Source organism: Carcharodon carcharias, chromosome 3 (genome assembly GCF_017639515.1).
Source record: "Carcharodon carcharias isolate sCarCar2 chromosome 3, sCarCar2.pri, whole genome shotgun sequence".
Taxonomy (NCBI): Eukaryota; Metazoa; Chordata; class Chondrichthyes; order Lamniformes; family Lamnidae; genus Carcharodon; species Carcharodon carcharias.
Genome location: NC_054469.1, coordinates 84616882 through 84638572, shown reverse-complemented (window position 1 = coordinate 84638572; position 21691 = coordinate 84616882). Strand labels below are relative to the sequence as shown.

The following is a 21691-nucleotide window of genomic DNA, read 5'->3' as shown; positions in this document are numbered from 1 at the left end:
TGTGGCTTTTATAAGTTGCAATAATTGGTCACTTGGAGTGAGTGTAATCTGACTATACGGGTATTTGCCAAGTTACATGTTCAGTTAATCAGATGCTTTATTTCCACTGTTTTCCTTTCGAAATTTAATTTACAGTCAATAGCTGCAACTAAAGTTTGTGGTTTAGTACCAAATGTGAAACTTGTATTTAGAGGTATATAATCCAGAAATAATCCCTTAGTTCTAAAATAAAAGCACCTATTGCTTTGATGTGTAAATTGAATCACCAACCATTGTGCTTACTGCTAGTCAGGTTAGCCTGTACACTTCTTTTTTACATCATTAAAGTAGTTTTTTAATTATATCGAAATTTCAAATACTGCTCACAGGAAAACCAAGAAACCACTTTTGAGTATGTAGCTTTAATATCTTTCTCTACATTGACTGTAAAAGTAAAAACTTAATTGTGAATATGTATAGAGTAAAATTGCTTTTTGACCTGATTCTCGTAACCTGCACAATTTCTGATAGATTTACGGATATTCTTGTTTATTCCTCTTTCTTCTTGTCACAATTTTAGCACTGCATAAATCAAGAAAATTGTGTCACTGTTGAGTGAAAGTAAGAGGGAGGTAAGTTGTGCATGTGCCAATATGGTGATTAGTACTACTTCTGGCTCAGTTCTGCACACCTGTCTTTTTTTAATTCATTCATGGGACATTGGCGTCACTGGCTAGCCCAGAATTTATTGCCCATCGCTAATTTCCCTTGAGAAGCTGGTGGTGAGCTGCCTTCTTGAACCACTGCAGTCCATGTGGTGTAGGTACACCCACAGTGCTGTTAGGGAGGGAGTTCCAGGATTTTGACCCAGTGACAGTGAAGGAACGGCGATATATTTCCAAGTCAGGATGATGTGTGTCTTGGAGAGGAACTTGCCAGTGGTGATGTTCCCATGCATCTGCTGCTCTAGTCCTTCTAGATTGTAGTGGTCATGGATTTGGAAGTTGTTGTCTAAGGAGCTCTAGTGAGTTCCTGCAGTGCATCTTGTAGATGGTACACACTGCTGCCACTGTGCGTCGGTGGTAGAGGGAGTGAATATTTGTGGATGGGGAGCCAATCAAATGGCTGTTTTGTCCTGGATGGTGTCAAGCCTCTTGAATGTAGCTGGAGTTGCACTCATCCAGGTGAGTGGACAGTATTCCATCACACTCCTGACTTGTGCCTTTTAGATAGTGGACAGGCTTTGGGGAGTCAGGGGGTGAGTTATTCCCTGCAGGATTCCTAGCCTCTGATCTGCTCTTGTAGCCACAGTATTTATACGGCTAGTCCAGTTCAGTTCCTGGTCAATGGTAACCCCGCGATGGTAATGCCATTGAATGTCAAGGGGCGATTATTAGATTCTCTCTTGTTGGAGCTGGTCATTGCCTGGCACTTGCCACTTGTCAGCCCAGACCTGGATATTGTCCAGGTCTTGCTGCATTTGGAAATGGACTGCTTTCAGTATCTGAGGAGTTGTGAATGGTGCTGAACGTTGTGCGATCATCCCCACTTCTTCTTTATGATGGAAGGAAGGTTTTGGTTGAAGCAGCTGAAGATGGTTGGGCCTAGGATACTACCCTGAGGAACTCCTGCAGTGATGTCCTGGAACTGAGATGATTGACCTCCAACAATCACAACAATCTTCTTTTGTGCTAGATATGACTCCAACTAATGGAGAATTTTCCCCTGATCCGTATTGGCTACAGTTTTGTTAGGGCTCCTTGATGCCACACTTGGCTAAATGCTGCCTTGATGTCAAGGGCAGTCACTCTCACCTCACCTCTTGAGTTCAGCTCTTTTGTCCATGTTTGAACCAAGGCTGTAATGAGATCTGGAGCTGAGTGAGTTTGGTCTGTCAAGTGCAAGTTTCTCACTTTTGTTTCCGTCTGTGTTGATGTGAAGTGGTGGATTTAAACAGATAGGTCAGTCTGTGCATTAAATTCCATTAATGGGGAAGCCACAATGGTTTCTGGAACACTGTACATGCACTGATTGTTCCACACCTGCAGTTCATTGCCCTCCAGTTCAACTGGAAAATGGGAACCAAAAGGAGGACAGCAACAGACTGAGAGCTGGAAAGGAAAGGTCATTGCCTTAGAATAAAAGCCTCTGCAAAATGACTGGATCAGCTCAACATCAAACCCCCAAATCTACCAGTTGTATACATCATGAGATTCCACATATATGCATTGAATAACGGGGTTGCTGATTCTGAAGTCTGTCTACATGGAGACAGGAACCAAATGGTATTAACTTGGATGGGATGGTACACATTGGCTGGTTTGACATTGCTCCTCTGAGATGCATATTAATTAGTAAAGGGACCTTGTTGGAGAAATTGAGTGATGTATATAAAAATAAGCTAAAAATGTACCTGACAGGATTTTAGAATGGTGCTATTTGGTATGAAATAGAACGAAATGGACCTCAACCAATACGCTTTAAAGCTGCATGATTTGTTGATTGTGCAATACTCTTAGAGATCATATCAAATTTTTCCCATCTTTACCACCGGGAACAAGCAGTACTTTAATGCAAAATGGTCTCTCCAGGCATAAAGTTAGAAAGGACTGGATGTTGGATTACATTTCAAGAGGGCAGAGTGCAACTGTTTCGCACGCCCACCATTACACTAAACCAAAAGCCCAGTAGAAACACTTTTATTTACCTGGAACTGTTACGTACACTTAACAGATTTTCAAAACCAATTTATTAATTGTAAATGACACAAGCTGTTTCATAAGTCATTGTCACCTGACAGCTTACAGCTGCCATACCAAATATGTCAAAGGCGTGTATACGATGATGAGGTAATTGATCATGCATGACTGTGATTTTTTTCTTTTCAATTGTTAAAAGTGGAAAAATTAGAGGCTTTGGAACTGGGTATTCCATTTATCCCATTGGAAACTTCCCTATGCAATGCTAATGCTTAGTTCAATGTGAAACCTTTTAAAACGTAAGGACTGCCTATAATGAAAGCAGAACTACATGTTAAAGGACATGTGGTCAACGTATTGGAGGTTTGTTAATCTAAATTCCTGGGAGGGAATGCTTTAAGAACTCAGCTCATGCTATGTTTTATTTCCCACAAGGATAAATTGGCTTCCAATAACAACCAAGTCTGATCAAGGAGTAAGAGCCAGAAAATGGTGACACCACCATGAATGGATTAATTGCAATATGTTATTCTACCAGTCAGATTAATTTGTTACAAGACATAAGGAATCATATAAATTATTAGATTATTCATATATGCCTTAGCAGCTGCTATGTTGCGTTTGCAAAGTACACAAGCTGCTTTATGGGAACAGAGTCTACAGAGTTCTCAAAGACAGTGGCTAAGATAAGTCAGATTGCAACCAGAGAGAGGTCACATGACCCAGTCCTTAGGTATAAAATATACTGGATTTGTACTAAAAGGCAGAGATAGGCTGCCATAGGGATAGAAGGGACAACAGTCTTACCCCCACACTCTTTCTTTGAAAACTTTCTCCTAAAAGCTGAGCTGTTTGTGATTTGAAAACCCACCAGAAAACCTCATTGCTGTAAACCGAGAGTTCTTAAAGGATTCTGAATCAACACCACTGTCTCCAAGTGTAAAGAGAATGAACCTGCCATAACTGTTCCAGTGAGAAAACCAAGTAGCAGCAGCTACTGTGGAAAGTGACCCTTCAGCCGGAAACAAGCATCTGGACAATCTACGAATATATTATTTTCTAACTTTAATTTTTACTTGATCAAGTTTTAAGATTTGATACACTGCAGAGTTTTATTTCTTTTATGCTTGTTTGGGGTGGGGAAGGGAGGGTTTTCTGTGTGTTGTTTTTGCATTAGTGGGTAGTTGGACATATTTGCACAATTTAAAACTTTTGCTAATAATTTCTGCATATTTGCCTAAGTGAGTTTTAGCAATAAAATGAACTCTTTACTTGTTAACTTAAGGAGCCTGGCAGGCTTAATTCTTACCTTGAGCTATGCACAGTAAGTATATTTATTAAATTGGCACTATCACCTTTTTAAATTAACACTATTATAATCACCCCAGGACTGGAACAAAGCAAGGAATCATTTCACCCCTCCTAACCCTGTTCATAACAATAGTGACCTTGTGGTGGAGGGGACATCCATTGAGCCACTTTTATGGGAGATGTATGTGTGTCTGTATGTAATCCTCACTGGAATGCTCCAGTCCTCAGGCCACACTCTAAATTCAAGAAAATTGGGAATAGAATTGTTATGAATGGGAGTAAGAACAAATAAGACTCATTTTGAACTATCTATAACCTAATACCTACTAAGATACCAATCTTATTTTACTTAAAAGGAACAAATATAATTACTTGAAAAGCTGCTATTATGCACTCCTCAGCTTACAAACCTGATAATGTGAAGGTGTGACACCCATTTAATAACATAGTACAGTGCGTGTGTTTGTTGCATCCCTTCAATTGCTACAAGATGTTTAATTTGTTGGAGATTGACATCTAGTGTGTACTTTTGGAAAAAAAATAATAGCTACTCTTTCAGATATGGTTTTGTTGGAAAATTGCCCAGGGAGACTGGTGATATATTAAGAATAGCTGTGGGTGAAGCTTGTGTAACCCTCAGACAAAATTTCATAATGTCCCAGCTATAAAACATTGGTATCAGGAATTTTTAGAAATTTTAAAAGTGATACAGCAGGTAACCTTAGAACCTTTCCTTTATCTTTCGGCTTCTCCCATTTCCTGAAGTTAATGACCGATACTGGTGAATGGTTCCGCAGGCACTGGTAGTCCTTGGATACCTCAAGCCAGGGGCAAATCATATTGGCTCAGATGGATATTGTGTCAACAATAGTCATCTGTCAGGTGTATCATAGCTGAATCTGATCCTGTCTTCACATGATGTTCATATACATTTCTTTCGTAGATAACAACCAGGAACAGGACCCGTGGCTGATTTTTCACCCTCCTCCCAATCTCTCCTCTCCCTAACAGCAGTGAGGGCAATTGGAAAACCCTCTTCAAATTTAATGGAGGTTTGACATCTGAATAGTAAAATTCGATGTACTGCGCTGAAGCCAGCCTGCAAAATAACTGGACTCATTGTGAATAAATTATTCTTTGGGCAGAATTTTCAGTGTCCACCGACGTCGGGCATGTTCAGTGGCGTGGGCAGACAATGTGGCGAGAAGGCCAAAATTCAGTTTCACAACATTGTGAAACCAGTTCGTGATTGTCCGCTCAGCTCATCAATGGTGGGCTGCGTTTCCCACCATCAGATGTCAGGAACCTCATTGTAACACATCAGCATATCGTTATAAGGCCAGCCTGCCAGAATCATCCCCCCCACCCCCCACTCCCCAAGCCTGCTGGATCGTCCGCCCAATCACGCCAACGTGTTTCACAATAGCATATAAAAGATGTGTACTTGGCAGGCTGCACTTTGAATGGAACTCAGAGGTGAGTGCACAGTAATGGGCAGTGCTCGCAAGGGATGCCTGTTGGACTTCAAGTTTGAGGCGTGTCTGTGCTGGGGGGAGGACAAGGGCTGCCCTCCGGTTGAGGCGACTTGGGCAGGGTTGGGGGGGTTTGTGGGGGTCAAGGGCTGCCCTGCGGTTGAAGGAAGTGCACAACCACATGCAGAGTGGCGGGGGTGGGAAGCCTCCACGCATTAGGGATGCCTTGTATAAAGTGGCCATTCCTTCACAGCTGAGAGAGTTCAGATGCAGCCACATTGACATGCTTGGAGTCCGGCCTCTAGCTTATCTGCCCACTAGAGCAATACAGAGGCATGAAAGTGTCACCAAATGCTCAAGAGCTTTTCACCCCTTGGACACAGGTTGTAAACTAATGAGCGTTTTAATGAACTGCAGAACAGTTAGTCTACTGGACACGTTGTACAATCTCCTTGCTAAAGCTGGCCATGGCGCAATCACTGTTGGAGGCGCTCACAGCCCTTTGCAATATCATCATCCTGGTTTGGACCAGTCTCCCCCATGGTTCAAGTTAACAGGGCAGACTTGCAGTGTGGGTTAGGAGAATGCCTGTGCCTGAGCTGAGAGCACAGTATGCAGTCCGGTGGGTGAAGCTGTTGCCAGTTGGTCAGGTGGAGTGGGGTTTTGGGAAATGCACTAAACTCTAGCCATCCAAGTGGTGGCCAGCACTCTAGGATGTGATAAGGGGCCTTCAGACTTAATCAAGAGAAGTTCTTAGTACACCCATGCTAACCCACGCATCTCTCTCTTTCATCCTGCAGGAGTGCATCAGGAACATGGAGACTGTATGCCTCGTGGCTTACAGAGACTGAAAAGGATGGAGAAGTGAGCAACGCAGGTGCCTGGCTGCACATAAGGAGCAGCAGCAACCTCAGGAAGAAGTGGCAGCTGGGGTTCCCGCACATGTTGCTGTAGAGCCACAGTGAGCAGTCTCTGGTCGGCGCCTAGCTAGACCTATAGAAGCCATCTATCATTCCTGCAGATGGCCAAGAACCAGTGTCGCCAAAGACTGTGCATGTCTAGGGATCTGGTCGGTCACAGCTGCCCCTGCAGGATTTGGCGCCACGTGGACATGGAGAGCATCCACTGTCAGTGACTGTGAAAGTGACCGTGGTGCTCAAATTTTACGCCAGTAGCTCCTTTTCAGGTCTCCACAGGTGATCTCTGTGGGATATCACAAGCCTCCATCCACAAATGCATCCATGAGGTCACGGACACCACTCTTGCGAGGGCACACAATTTTATGCATTTCATCCGGGACCAGGAAAGCTGGGATGCAAGAACGATTGGATTTACCCAGATCTCGGGTTTCCCATAGGTGCAGGGTGCCATCGACTGCACTCATGTGGTGCTCAGATCTCTATTGCAACAAGTGGTCAACTATGTCAACCGTAATGGATTCCATTTGCTGAATGTGCATGTGGTGTGTGACTGCCACAAGCGCATCCTGCATGTCTGCGCATGGTTCCCAGGGAGTGTTCACAACGCTTACATTCTTAGTCGGTCCCAGATTCCTGACGAATTCCAGAGTCCACAGAGGCTGCAGGGTTGGCTTCTCGCAGACAAGGGCCACCCGCAGAGAACGTGGCTGATTACACCCGTGAGGCATACTCAGTCTGCAGCGGATCAAAGGTATAATGAGGCTCATACTGCAGCTTGCAACTTGATGGAGAAAACCGTCAGGATTCTGAAAATGAGCTTACAATGCCTGGACCGGTCTGGTGGAGCCCTGCAATACAGTCCACAGGAGGTGTCACACATCATCGTCGTCTACTGCATGCTTTACAAACTGGCGCTGCAAGGAGGAAAGAAGCTGGCTGAGGAGGAGGTGGAGGAGCTGGAGATCTCCTCCTATAGGGAGGGGGGTTGACGGGGATGAGGGTGAGGAGGTCCTTAAAGGCAAGAATGACGGCAATGAGGCCCTCGCACTGGCCAGATGAGGCAGGCGCACTCGGGAGGCCGTCATATCTGCTGGATTCGTGGAGGATGACGACAACATGTAGTGAGGTGACACCATAGATCCTCACATTGCACCTACGACTGTTTGACTCCAGTCTGGCTTATGCCAGCGCACATACACTCTGTGATAAGGCTCCTGTCATGGAGATATAGTGGAGGCCTTAATAGTCGCTCTACTCCAGGAGAATGATGATGATATTCAGTGAGGACATTCCACAGTTCCACACATAGCCCCTGAGAATGTCTGACTCCTGTCTGGCCGAGAGCAGCTTGCTTGCACTCTGTGATCAGGGTTATATCATAGAATGTGTTTTTCAGCCCATTGTCTGGTTTTACTTGGAGCTGGTGTACTTGATCACCACCTGTATCCTTTCTGACATGGCATCCTTGGCCAGTTCCCCAGGCAGCAGCAGGCGCACGGAGGTCTGGATCTCCTACGAACTGATGGTGCTGCGCTTGTTGTAATGAGCCAGGCAGGAAGCCTCGCCTGCAATGCACTCCAAAATTTCATTCACGAACGGGTTCATAATGCTTATGGCCTTGGAGGAGATGCCAGTGTGAAGGTGTGTGTGTGAGAGTGAATGATGATGTCCCTTGAACTGGCAGAGAGTGAGGGCCCTTTGGATGTGTGATGGGTTTGTGAGTGTGAGTGGAGAGGGATGAGAATAATGTCTTATTCTGGCAGAACGGAGGAGATCATTCATCCTCTTGTGGCACTGGGTGGCTGTCCTCTTTTGCAGGGTGTTGGCGCTGACCACCACTGCCTCCCAAGCCAGACTGGTGATGTTGCTGCCCATCCTGTGGCCAGAGCGAGGGTAAAGGACATCACGGCGGGCCTGAGGCATCCAAAAGATGCTTGAGGGATGTGTTATTGAACCTGGGGGCTGCAGTCTTTTTGCCTTCCAGGGCCATGTCATCTTTGCAGCATTCCTGTTATTGAGAGGTGTGCGTGTGGCTGCACTTTAAATATGGCACCCGCCCTGTGGGAGCAGCAAGGAGTTGGCATGGCCGGTGTATGAGAGTCCGCCTGCCATCAAGACAGAATGTTTCCCAGTAATGCATAATTAATGCGGCGGGATTGGGACAATACGTTGTGAAAGTCCCCCCTTGCAGCCAGCAGGTGAAAAGTAGTTTCTCCCACCTACAACTGCAATTAGTGCAAATCTAGGACGATTCCGCCCCTTGTGAGAAAGTAATCATAATTATTCAGTACTGGCTTCTTATCAAACATTTATAAATCTAAAACAAAAATGCTGGAGAAACTCAGCAGGTCTGACAGCTTCTGTGGAGAGAAAGGCAGAGTTAACGTCTCATGTCCGTATATCGTACTCATATGGACTCGAAACATTAGCTCTGCCTTTCTCTCCACAGGTGCAGTCAGACCTGCTGAGCTCTTTCAGCATTTTTTGTTTTTGTTTCAGATTTCCAGTCTTTATATTTATAAATTTAAACTTGCAAATACTTAGCATCAAAATATCGTGATTAAGTTAGCTTTAGTTCCCTATTCTTTGCAGTCCGCATGTGTAGTTGTAAAGATGAAAGCCTGCCCATGTTACACACTAAAGTGCTGCCAATTTTGCCTCTAGTGTCAAATATCCTCCTAACCTCTTTAGAATAGACCCAGGCCTAGAGTTAGCATAAATCAGCAAAAACAAACAGTGCACAATGGAGCATCAAATCCACATTTAATATATTTCTTCTTTTAAGTCTTAAAAGTTAAGTTACAATTTATTTAACCATCATTCCTGCACATAAGGCACAGCATGTTTAAGAAACTGCAATCCAGGAAGCTTTACTATGTTTTAATGTGCCTTATATATATGCCATAAACAAAAGTTATAAATCAGGTTTGGGAGAATTGTTTTTTTTAAATGTTCCAGAAGTTGCACAAAAACACCCGAAGAATGACTTTATTTCCTGCCACACCTGAAAATCTGGTTGTGATTTTGAAACCCCCTAAACAAGCACAATTGGAAGTTATTGAGAGTCAGAGGCATGGCCAGTTTTATGGGCAGAGATTTGTGCAGATTGAAGGTTTGACGGACAGATGTAGTTAAGTGCATAACGCGCAAATTTCCAGAATTTTGAGGTGGGTTGTTTCTCTGCGGCTTGATTACTGGTGTACCTAAGTGCAAGTGCAAAGTAAACTGCAGACTGAAGAGTTGGTGGTTACAGCACTATTCTATTCCAAACTGGAAAGGGACTTTAAAAAGGTGTTGCATAGGAATTGCTGTAATTGAACATTAGGATGCTTTGCCAGTTTAAGATTGGCATGAAGTGAGTCCACATCTGAGCAGCATGAAATTTCCTGGACGGGGTTCTCTTGTACCACTTCCAGCTGATACCACATGCACTACAGTACCAAACCTGGTTTGCAAAGCTGTTGGACGTTCTTTAGAGAGAAGACAATTCACCCCTCGCTTTTCTCTAAAGAAAAAATTCAGTCTCTAACTTTTAGGAGATATCTATGTGCAGGCATGCACGTATACAGGCATGTCCAAAAATTTCTAAAGGGCACTTAAAAGCTCTAGCATAGGCAGGAGCTGTTCTCCTTGGCTCTAACTCAAACCGCAGCTACTGGTTTGAGAACTTTAGTTGCATTGTAAATGCGTCCACTTGCTGCATTTGCTCTTTCTATATTTAGTCTAATGCAAACCTGAAATTGTGTTGCCCTCCTGTTATTCTGATTGTTGCACCATTGGCGGCCAAGCCTTCAGTTGCCTAGGACCTAAGCTCTGGGATTTCCTCTCTACACCTCTTGACCTTTCCACCTCGCTCTCCTCCATTAAGACGCTCCTTAAAAGCTACCTCTTTGACCAGGCTTTTCTAACCTGATAGCGCCTTATGTGCCCCAGTGTCATACACCTGTGAAGCATCTTTGGATATTTTATTACATTAAAGGTGCTACATAAACGTAATTTGTTGTTGCTGTTATTTAAACCTGGAGTGTTAATCAAGTATGAAGACCTGAACTGACTATAAAGTGAAGTGGAACACCCTGCTCCATGGGTTCTTGGTCCAGTTTGTTCTGGTGTCAGGCCTCAGCTGTCACTGGATTTGCCCAATATTTCTGTTATAATCGTGGTGTCTCGCAAAGCACAACCACCTTGCTCCTAGACCACATATGTGCCATGCTGCATCCATGGAATTGTCTAAATGGTGTACTAAAAATTCCAGTTTGGCATCCTTCTCCATTAAAAAGTCAAAAAACTCTGACTTTGTACTTCAGTCAATATGTGGTACCTTCTTTATTCCGTATGTTGCCACTGATCTAAAGTTCACTGATCTAAATAATGTTTTAATTCTCCTGTTTTTGCTGTTAAGGATTGTATTGTTTAAACAATTGCATGTATTATGTTGAATCTAAATTTTTTTATAAAATAAAATACTTTGCCTGAATGCTCAGCTTTAGCATAGTTATAGCAACAGGATGTAGTTTTTCTCCAACTTTATAAGTATCTGTTTCCACACAATACCAGTGAGGTGGTGGCATTAAGGCTATATATTTGAGTGTGGTTTGCAAGACTTTATTTTATTCATACATGGGAAGTGGGCTTTGCTGGCTAGGCCAGCATTTATTGCCCATCCTAAGTTGCCTTTGAGAAGGTGGTGGTGAGCTGCCTTCTTGAACTGCTGCAGCCCATGTGATGTTGGTATACCCACAGTGCTGTTAGTGAGGGAGTTCCAGGATTTTGACCCAGCGACAGTGAAGGAACAGCGATATATTTCCAAGTCAGGATGGTGAGTGACTTGGAGGGGAACTTCCAGATGGTGGTGTTCCCATCTATCTGCTGCCCTTGTCCTTCTGGTGGTCCTGGGTTTGAAAAGTCAATATTATAACTAAATAATTTCACACTCAGTAATCACCCACTCATATATCGTGCTATTTTCCATATACTTATATACAATTTGGGCTCAAATAAGAACTGTTTTCAGTAAAGTCAAATGACTTGAAGTAAGTTGCTTTTTCCAGATTAATTTATGATGGATTGGCATGGATAGCAATAAATTTGTTTTAGCTTAATAATTGTTCAAATGCATACGTATGTGTTTCCTTACTTTTTTTCTCTTATTATTGCAGTTTGTTCGGGCACTGAAAACAAACTAAGTTTATTGTCAACTGTGGATGAACATTACAATATTCTTCGCAGAACTTACAGTGCCTGTGAGGTAGTGATGGGCAATCTAGAGATAACCTTCATGCAACCATACCATGATGTGTCCTTCCTTAAGGTAATGTTTTTATATTTATGTTTTATTTACGTTTTTCACATCCAAGGCTAAGAGCAGTCATGTAATTCAGCATCAGAAGTGGTGTAAATGCCTGTCATGTTACCTTGGGGTTTTGCTTGTTCCATAATACATATATTTTTCTATCTCTTTGTTTTCTCTCTCTCTCTCCTTTTCTCTTTCTCCCTCATTGTCCCTTAATTGGCCCTGTTAAAGTCACCGTGCAGCCTTTTCAAAAATGTGTATAGTATTGCTTGGGCTGCGCCCTCCAGAAAAGGAATAGGAGTTATTGGACCTAAATCCTTACATTTATGATTACAGTTATGAACAACTCACTTACCACGTTTTCGTCAATTCTCAGTTAAAATAAAGCAGGAAAGCTCTAGAAATTATGTAGCGTAGTTTATAAACTCAAGATGAACCACATTCAAACATGTAGCCTTAATGCCACCACCTCACTGGCATTGTGTGGAAACAGATACATATAAAGTTGAAGAAAAACTAGATCTTGTTGCTAAACTATGCTAAAGCTGAGCATTCAGGCAAAGTATTTTATTTTATTAAAAATTAAGTACTTTTGAGGTCACCTAATATAGGGAAACGCAGCAACCAATTTGTGCACAACAAGATGCCACAAGCTGCAATGACATTAATGATCAGATAAACTGTTTTAGCAATTGTTGAGGATAAATATTGGCTGAACGGCAGGAGAATTTCTCTGCTCTGTTTTTATAGTGCCATGGGATCTTTTTTATTTGTGAGGACAAATGGAGTCTAGTGTCATCTGAAAAATGGCACCTTCATCAATGTAGCACTGCCTCAGCACTGCACTGAAGTATTAGCCTGAATTACTTGCTGAAGTCTCTGAAGTGGAGCTTAAACCCCTGATTTTTATATATCTATATATAGACAAATAGAAAAACAAATTAAAACAACTTCTATAAATTTAAATAAACATTTCTATTAAATAGAGTATGTTTTCAATGCCTGTTTGTATAATTGCACATCGTTGGCTACACTGAATACAATGGGAAGAGGAAACCAGTGACAGCCACCTGTTCATCAATGTAAACCCTGAAGAATGTCTGTTGAATTAATCAGAGCTTGAAAAGATGTTATTTTTAAATGAATGTTTTCATCAAGAGGATATCTGTTCACTGCCATGTTCTGAATCATCAAAACAAGTAATTGGTATCATAATATAACCAATATTTATAGGAATCATTAAGTGAAATTATGAAGTGATAAGTTAACCCAGTGTTATTTGTTAACATTGGAAACTATGTACATTTGTCCCTTGTAGTCCGGTAAAAAAAAGGTCTATTTATTTCATTTTCAAAGACTCATTATTACCTCATGGATAGAATTTCACGCCAGCAGAATTTTACGGTCCTGTTGAAGTCGATAGAGTTTAGAATGGCTCGCTGCATTTTACGATCCTGTCCCCACCGCGAATTGGCTGTAAAATTCCAACCCATGTGTGTAATCTCAAAAGCCATTTTGGTTCAGTGGCTGCGCTCACATGTTTAGTCAGAAGATTGTGGGTTCGAGCTCCACTTAAGACTGGAGCATGCAATCCAGGCAGTCACTTCCGTGCAGTACTAAGGAAGTGCTGCAATGTCAGAGGTGTCATCTTTTGGATGAGTCCTTAAATGGAAACCTCTTCTGTCCTGTCAAATGGACATAAAAGATCCTTTGGCACTATTTGATAAAGGGGAGATTCCTCCCAATTCCCTGGTGAATATCTATCACTCATCCATCATGACTAAAGAAAAAGAATGTGAAAATTGGCTGCCATGTTCCTTACATTGCAACAGTGACTGAACTTCAAAAAGTGCTACCTTGGCTGTAAAGAACTTTTGAGAGACCTGTGGCTGTGAAGGACATTAAATAAATATACATGCATTCTTCCTTCTGCATGAAATATTCTGCCAAAATTGTGTCATCACTCTCCATCACCTGTCATCTCTGCATCTTTTGCTTTATCCTCAGGTTTAATCCTTACTCCCTAATATCTGTTCATGCAATTACAGGACCTGGTTCCTGTAACAATTAAACTCTGTAACTGGGTATAATAAGCTTGCACCTCACATGTATCTTTCCAGTCTTCTTAAAGGTGTACTATTTAATACTTTAGCAGGATGAGGCCAAGATAATTTATCACATTGCTTTAACTACAAACAATACATAAAGAAATAGAATAATGCTTACAGCAAATTTCACCTCACTTCAACTTAGTTCTGTAACATGCACTGTAATGTAGAAAATAAGAATTATCCTACCCTGTACCTGTTGGCAGACTAAAATGCAATCTTCAGACTAGAGAATTGACTGCAACTGGTTAGACCTGAACTTAAATGAAATCTTTCACTGCTGAGATTTGGCATTCGTAGTAGCTCCCATGGACTGTTCCAGACACTAGCAGTTCTATCCTAGGTGTGGAATGGCTAAATAAACTTCCACCATCTCAGAGTGAAGTTGTATTTGGAAGACATTACTTTGTCAGCTTTCTTGTCTTGTTTTAATCTACATTTCCTGATAGTTGAGTGCAGTGGATTTAACCTCCAAGTTAACTTAATATCATTTTAGAATAAATACTCCAAAATGTTACTATGGAAAATAGGCAGAAATTCTGAAATATGATACCCCTTGGATCTTTCTCACATGTTGCATCCTGGAACACAGAACTGTTTCAGTTATTTTCTTATTAATTAATTCCTTCACTTGGCATTGCATTTATCCAAAGTAAATAACATTTTCTATTCATTGACCTAACTCCCAGGGGCACTCAGCATATTTTATTTGGTTTGCCTCAATTCTTTGAACCCCTTCTGCTAAATTTGGTGATTGGCAAATTTTGACAGGATAATTTAAAGCACCAAATGATCTAAATCTAAATAAGTAAATAATAGTGGTGTTGGCAGCAATTTCTGTCGTACCTCACTAGTGATTTTTTGCCATGTAAATGCTGCTTTGATTTCAAACATTGAAATTTCAGCCCATATCTGTAGCTTGTCTCCTATTCTACACCATCCTATTTGGTTGAGTACACATCAAAAGTCTTTGTGAAATCTAAATATATCACATCCTTGGAACATTCCTTGTCTGCAAGGTCAATCATTTCTTCAAACAGTTCCAGTAAATTTGTCAGCAGAGCCTCCCTTCCATAAATTCATGCAATGCCATACGATAGCCATGTAGGTTTATTTCATCAAATCTTTGCTTCAGGATGCCCTCTAATAACTCATGTCAAGCTTACTGTTTTGTAATGCCCCTCTTTATAAACTGGTGGAAGGCTAGCTGCTCTCCAAACCTTGGTGATATTTCTATGTAGAAAAATTCCCTAAATATGGTGTGGAAGATGTGACTGATTTTGATGGTCACCTCTTGAAATGATCTAGTATCAGTATTAGTGAGCCATCAGCACCGGCAGAATTGTTTACAACCACAATCTGTAACTTCATGACCTGGCATATTCCTCACTCTACCATTACCATTAAACCGGAGGATCAACCTTGGTTTAATGAAGGGTGCAGGAGGGCATGCCAGGAGCAGCACCAGGCATACCTAAAAATGAAGTGTCAACCTGGTGAAGCTACAGCACAGGACTACTCGCATGCCAAACAGTGGAAGCAGCATGCGATAGACAGAGCTAAGCGACCCCACAACTAACAGATCAGACCAAGCTCTTCTGTCCTGCCACATCCAGTTGTAAATGGTGTTGGACAATTAAACAACTAACAGGAGGAGGAGGCTCCACAAGTTTGCTTTTCCTTTGATCCCATTCTACATTTATCAACTTCACATTACAGTCTGTACTCTTGTCGTGTGATGCGTTCTGCATTGCCTTCAGTAAAGACAAAGAAAATCTTGGGAACTTAAGTGAGGTACTGAAGGGTGTTGATGCCTACTGTGTTGTACCTGCACAAGGAATCTTTGTCTGCAGGAAAACAGAGCAGGAAATTAAAAGAGAGAAATTGACAACTGCATGCGTGTATGACCGTTCCATGTTTATAATTTGTATATCTCTTGTAGCTGTTTGTAGCTTTCGTATTGTCAGTGGTACTTCAATATCACCGGATCCTTCTGATAAATGATTTTCCAGCATATAATACATTATATGCTTTCTATTGATTTACAGAGTATTCAGGAAGTTTCAGGTTACGTCCTCATAGGGCTCAACGAAATTTCAAGGATCCCGCTGGAGAATCTTAGGATCATCCGGGGTCACCAGCTTTACGAAGACAAATTTGCTCTTGTTATTTTGTTAAACTATAAGCAGGAAGAAAGAATCGGGCTTAATGAGTTACCTTTAAGAAATCTTACAGGTTAGTTTGATGTGTATTATCAATGCAAAATGATCAGAGTGCATTTTAAATCAAGCATAATGTGTATTATTACCCACCCCTAATTGCCATTGAGAAGGTGGTGAATGGCCTTTTTGAATCAATGCAGTGTAGATACAGCCACAGTGCTGTTAGGTTGGGAATTCCAGGGTTTTGATGAAGGTAGGGTGATATATTCCAAGTCAGAATGATGTGTGACTTGGAAAGGAATCTGCAACTGGCAGTGTTCACATGAGGTCCTTGCTCTTCTAGATGGTAGAAATGGCAGGTTTTTACTATCACCTGGAAAAATACGAGCTTGCACCTACAGTTATCCACATGGTAAATTCTAGATCTCTGCTCTGATTCAGGGGGAGCACTGATTAGAGGGAAGAAGGGTTAAGGGAAAATGGAAATTCAGTCGCCTAAGCAGTTGGCTACTGTGCTGCATTGGGAACAGGTCTTCATCCTACCACCAACCAATGATGTTTGACAAGCAGCGACTCCGGTGGGAAGGAAGAAAAATAATCTCTAAGTTATCTATGTTGTGACATATACATTGCAGTAGCACATCATTTAGATTGTGTGATGTTTTTATTTTTAGATCAATTATAGCATGCTACAGTAACTTGTTTGTCATCGAATGTACATTTAGTGATCTCACAAGATACTCCAGAAACATTTAAATGGATTTTCAACTAATACTGGAGAACCATAAACCATCACTGTAAAATAACGTTGTCTAAACGGTTGTGGAGCACAAAGCTGATCTGTTGTGGAGTCCTGATATTGGCTTGGCTCTAAATGAACCAAGTGATGGGAAGATGTATGAATCCAAGTAAAGAAAAGGAGATATTGTAGTGATTGGCTTTTTATGTGATGTACATATAAAATCAACAAGATAAGTTTTTCTTAGGGACTTACTGGAGTCCCTGTAGACTATTACATTTATCCTTATGTTTGTAGTATTACCTTGAACTCACCTGCCCAGTGTTGTTGGATAAAAACAAAAAATGCTGGAAAAATTCAGTGGGTTAGGCAGTGGAGAGAAACAGACTTAACATTTCAGCTCCATGATCTTTCATCAGAACTCCTTACCGGAGCCTGACCTGTTCAGCATTTCCAGCACTACTTAGATTTCCAGCATCTGCAGCACTTTGCTTTTTTTGTTGATGGTTAAGATGTTTTATTTCTGAGATGGTATCTTGCAAGTAAAATTGGAGATTAGGAAAGATATGTCAAAAACAATTCCTAAACATCAAATAGTTACCAATCCTTTAAATGAGTTTCATCTTTTAAGTTTCCCGGTGTGTGCAGCTTGCCACACAAGTTTAGCTCGGCCAGAGTACAGACGGCAAACCTGCTCACTGATATTAATCAGTGCTCCTTTTTTATTAGCTACTATGAAGTGCACAGTGGTGGTTCAAATTTACTTTGCTGCCAAACTCAGGAATGTAGCTCCCCTTTGTTTGGCATCACTTCATGACAGAATTGCCAGCCAGATAGTCAAGGGGAGTTATAGCCTGTGTTTCCTGAAACAGAAACTTTATACAGGCAGCTGGCTTGCTGTATTTAAAAGAAACCTGAATCAGCAGTTTATCTAAAATGTTTAGCTGTACCCATTCTTCTGCCAGGTAACTTTCAGCTCCAGCTGTTCTCCATACCAAATTTACCTTTGATTCATGCACAGACATGGGATCTGAAACAAAAAGAGTAACTTGGAACAATATAGCATGTTTCTGATTTCAGCTTTGAGTTAGGAAAAACGTTATATACTTCCTGTATATAATGATTCTTGTTAGATGATTTACATCTACTAAATATGGAACACTACTGCTGAAATTTGCCTTGCAAATTAACCTTTCAAAGATAGAAGGCATGGTGCAGAGAAATATAGGAAAATGGTACAAACAGGAACACTAGCTGCAACTGCCCACCTTGCTACCTTCTCAAACTGTCATGGTGGGTTTCAAACTCACATTCTCTAGATTATTAATCCAGGTCCAGGTATGGTGTTAGTACCATTATCACCATATTACCACACTCCCAAATGATGCATAGCAACAGTCATGCTCTGCTTCCTCTCCCAATGACTATCTTTCACGAGCAAGCCTGGACAGTAAGTTTTAGAAGGCTAAGTGGCCTTTGCCCCTCTGCTGGAGTTAGATGAGAAAGAGAGAGCAGGGCTCATTTTTTTCTTTTTAAGGGCTCCATGTGAGATTTTCTCGAGGGCTACTTTTTGATAATTGGGTCCACTTCTCAGTTTTCAGGGGCTTCTTTTTCATTCTCACTAATTCCTTTATTAGGTGCTGCAGTAACATAATATCATTGCCTTCTGTATGTGTTGAATTTTTTTTAGTGTTTTCATCTTTGGATAGGTAAGATATCATAAATGCAAAATAAGATGGTTTTGTTCATTTATTATAAATAAATCTCCTGTACTCTGTTTCCAAATTAAAATTTGAACTGCTTGGCACAAGACAAGTTTTGCAGCACCTTTTAAAAATTAATTGCAAGTATTAACACTTTCCAGCAGTCTTTGATTTTATTCTGTTAGTTTCTTTCCCCTCAATACTCCAATTTAAAATGCTGACGAACACATCAGGATACTGACTTCCAAAGGTCAAACTGTGCAACAAGGGGAGTAGACACAAATTAATTCTGCAACGCCAAGCCAACCATCAGATAATGAGTGGTTTAATTCACATTTCAGTAATTTTTCCAAACTAATGCATCTTCTCACTTGATCATCCTCACTTTAATGATGCATAGATTGGATTAATGAAAGGAACATTAATTATGGTTCTTTATGTCCATATTAAAAATAAAAGACATGTGTTTTATTCTTAGTGGAACTGGTTAGGGAGAATAAATATTTAATGAAATCGTAAACAAAAAGAACTCATAGAACATAGTTCCAAGATAGCATAAAGCTACCCTTTGCCGGTAAATAAGAAAATCTATGCTTTCGAGGTTCTTCGTAAAAATATTGGGTTGCATTTTATGTGCCCCTGCTGGGTGTGTTTCTGGTGGGGGTGGGATGAGGCATGTAAAATAAGGCAGGTGCCCACCCCACCATCTCCCACCCATCCCCGAGCTCACCCACATATTAGAGGGAGCTGGCAGGCTCCAAATCAGCAGCCCGCCCGCTATATTCAAATAGGTAATCCAGGGTCAATTAGGCTTGTTACCAAGCCAGTTGGCACTGATAAAATGCTGGCCTACGGCCATACTAGTCTGAAAACGCCCGATCTCGTCTGATCTCGGAAGCTAAGCAGACTCAGGCCTGGTTAGTATTTGGCTTGGCCTAAATAGCCAAGTGGTTATGGTAGTGGGTTTGTAACCCCAAGATCAAGAGTTCAACTCTCACAATGGCAAACTATGAAACAATGTAACTTCATCTGAAACAGATGGAAATGTGTTTTGAGCTTGGCCTAAATAGCCAAGTGGTTATGGTACTGGGTTTGTAACCCCATGATCAAGAGTTCAAATCTCACAATGGCAAACTATGAAACAATGTAACTTCATCTGAAACAGATGGAAATGGGTTTGTACTCAAAAGAGCTGATAAAATGCTGCTCATGCCATAAAACATTTGGTTTGGGCAGTCAGACGGGAGGGAGTCAGCCCAATTTTTTCAATGAAACCTTCAACGAGCGGGAAGGGAGGAGAGGGTCGGTTTCGATCTTCAGGGGCTGCCCTTTGCAGATCGGCGGGTGACCCCTCCAAGGTCAAACCAACCCCCCTTTTCTTCCGAAACCCCTGCAGCCTTAAACCGAACCCCTCCCACTAACCCTGTCCCTCCGTGACCTGCCGAAACCCTTCCTACCCAAAACCCTGTACTTCCCGGTTCCCAGGGCCTACTTACACTTCTTGCAGTCCCAGCAGTGGCCATTAATGTGCTCTTGATGCTGCGGGGCTGATGGAGCTGCCGGCCAATCAGGTTGGCCAGCAGCTCCAGAGCGATGGGACGTCCTCCCCAATGAGGAGGCAGAAGTCCCACTTAGCCCTTGTCAAGCCCGCCAGCAGCACATTATGGTTTTGGGGTGGGCCAGCATGGAGCTGACTGTTTCCGGGGTGGGGAGGTGGGGGGCAGGCGGGGTGTGGGACGAGCTATCCGCCCAGCACCCCCACCACCCCCCCGCACCACCACGGTGTTTTATTCAGCCCATTGTTATTTCATACATTTGTAGATTTCAGCCATATTCCCTGATTCCCGAGCGACGGAAGATTCAGTGAAGCCCCTCTTCCCACCCACCTCCATCAAACACACACACACGCACACAGACACACACACACGCACATATTGTAATCAGCCCCTCTCCCCTATCAGTAACACTCATGCCCCTCTTTTAAACCATTCTGCACCTCTGAGCAGCCAAAATTTGGGATGCACAGTGCAGCCCCCCACCTCCACCCCCACCCCAGCCGAGACACAGGCCCGGCACTCATCATCGCTGTCATGATTCAACCCCACCAATCCACCCTCAGCCAAGATATGCCCCCCCCCCCCCAAATGGGCACTCACCTCACTCAAGGCTGTGATGGCTCCACCAGGCCTGTTGAGGCCTCTTTACCAGCGGAGACTTCCACTTCCTTTAATTTTCTAATTCGTCCCCTGGCCTCCTGGATGATGTCCAACGATTGCTGATAGTGCAGCCAAAAGTCTCCTCCATAGCAGCAGCGGGACCAGCCAGAATAATTTATCCAATTCCTCCAATTATAGGCTCCCTCCCTCCTCCTGCTCCTCCAATCATAGATTTTGTCTCTTGAGGATCAGCAAGGTCGTGAAGAAGGGAACTTATGATTGGAAGAGCTGGAGTAGCCAGCAAAGACAAAGTCTTTGACAAAACCTGTGATTGGAGGAGCAGCTCCTCACAGATTCTATCTCTCCCATATCAGAGGACGACTTACTCTCATTTGTTGTCCCCGTCATTGAATTTTTCAGGCTTTTGAGGGCAAATTCGCCCACCGTCCCCATGCATCTTGAATTCTGAAAGGGAGGCTTATTCGGTTATGCCATTGAGTAGCTTAGTTGGATATTTCAGGAGGTTTACAAGTTTGATCATGTCTTTGCTAAATTAACTAGAATTAGCCAATTTAGATCTAGTAATGTGTAAAGATGCAGGATTGGCCTCAATATTCCTGAGTTACAGGAAGGAAAAATAAAAGCAAAATACTGCGGATGCTGGAAACCTGAAACAAAAGCAAAAAATTCCTGGAAAAGCTCAGCAGGTCTGACAGCATCTGTGGAGAGGAATAGAGAGTTAATGTTTGAAGTCCGTATGACTCTTCTTCAGAACTGAAGAAAGGAAGGAAAATTGTCCAAAATTCCTGCTTCTGAATGCTACCCAGTAAAGCCTCAAAATGTGGGAATGGTATATCTTGATAGAATCAGGTTTTGGTATGTTGCCCCACAATCACTTAGCCTTCTAAAACTTACTATCCAGGCTTACACATAAAGGATAGCCGTTGGGAGAGGAAGCAGAGGATGACAGTTACTATGCTTCATTTGGGAGTGTGGTAGTACAGTAGTAATGCTACTAATGGGCTAATAATCAAGAGAACGAGAGTTCGAATATCACCATGGCAGTTTGAGAAATTGACTTCAGTTTTTAAAAATCTGGAAATAAAAAGCTGGTGCCAATGGAAGTGACAATGAAGTTTAATCAGTTGT

General features: G+C 42.1%; 1 protein-coding gene across 4 annotated transcripts in view; it reads left to right on the top strand.

The window, feature by feature from the left end:
- egfra (epidermal growth factor receptor a (erythroblastic leukemia viral (v-erb-b) oncogene homolog, avian)) overlaps positions 1 to 21691 on the top strand; it is a 359425-nt gene that overhangs the window by 187023 nt on the left and 150711 nt on the right. For all 4 annotated transcript variants that reach the window (XM_041183261.1, XM_041183260.1, XM_041183263.1 and 1 more), the window contains 2 exons: positions 11541 to 11692; positions 15831 to 16017. In XM_041183261.1, the coding sequence (XP_041039195.1) occupies positions 11541 to 11692; positions 15831 to 16017 (339 nt within the window). The remainder of the gene's footprint in view (positions 1 to 11540; positions 11693 to 15830; positions 16018 to 21691) is intronic.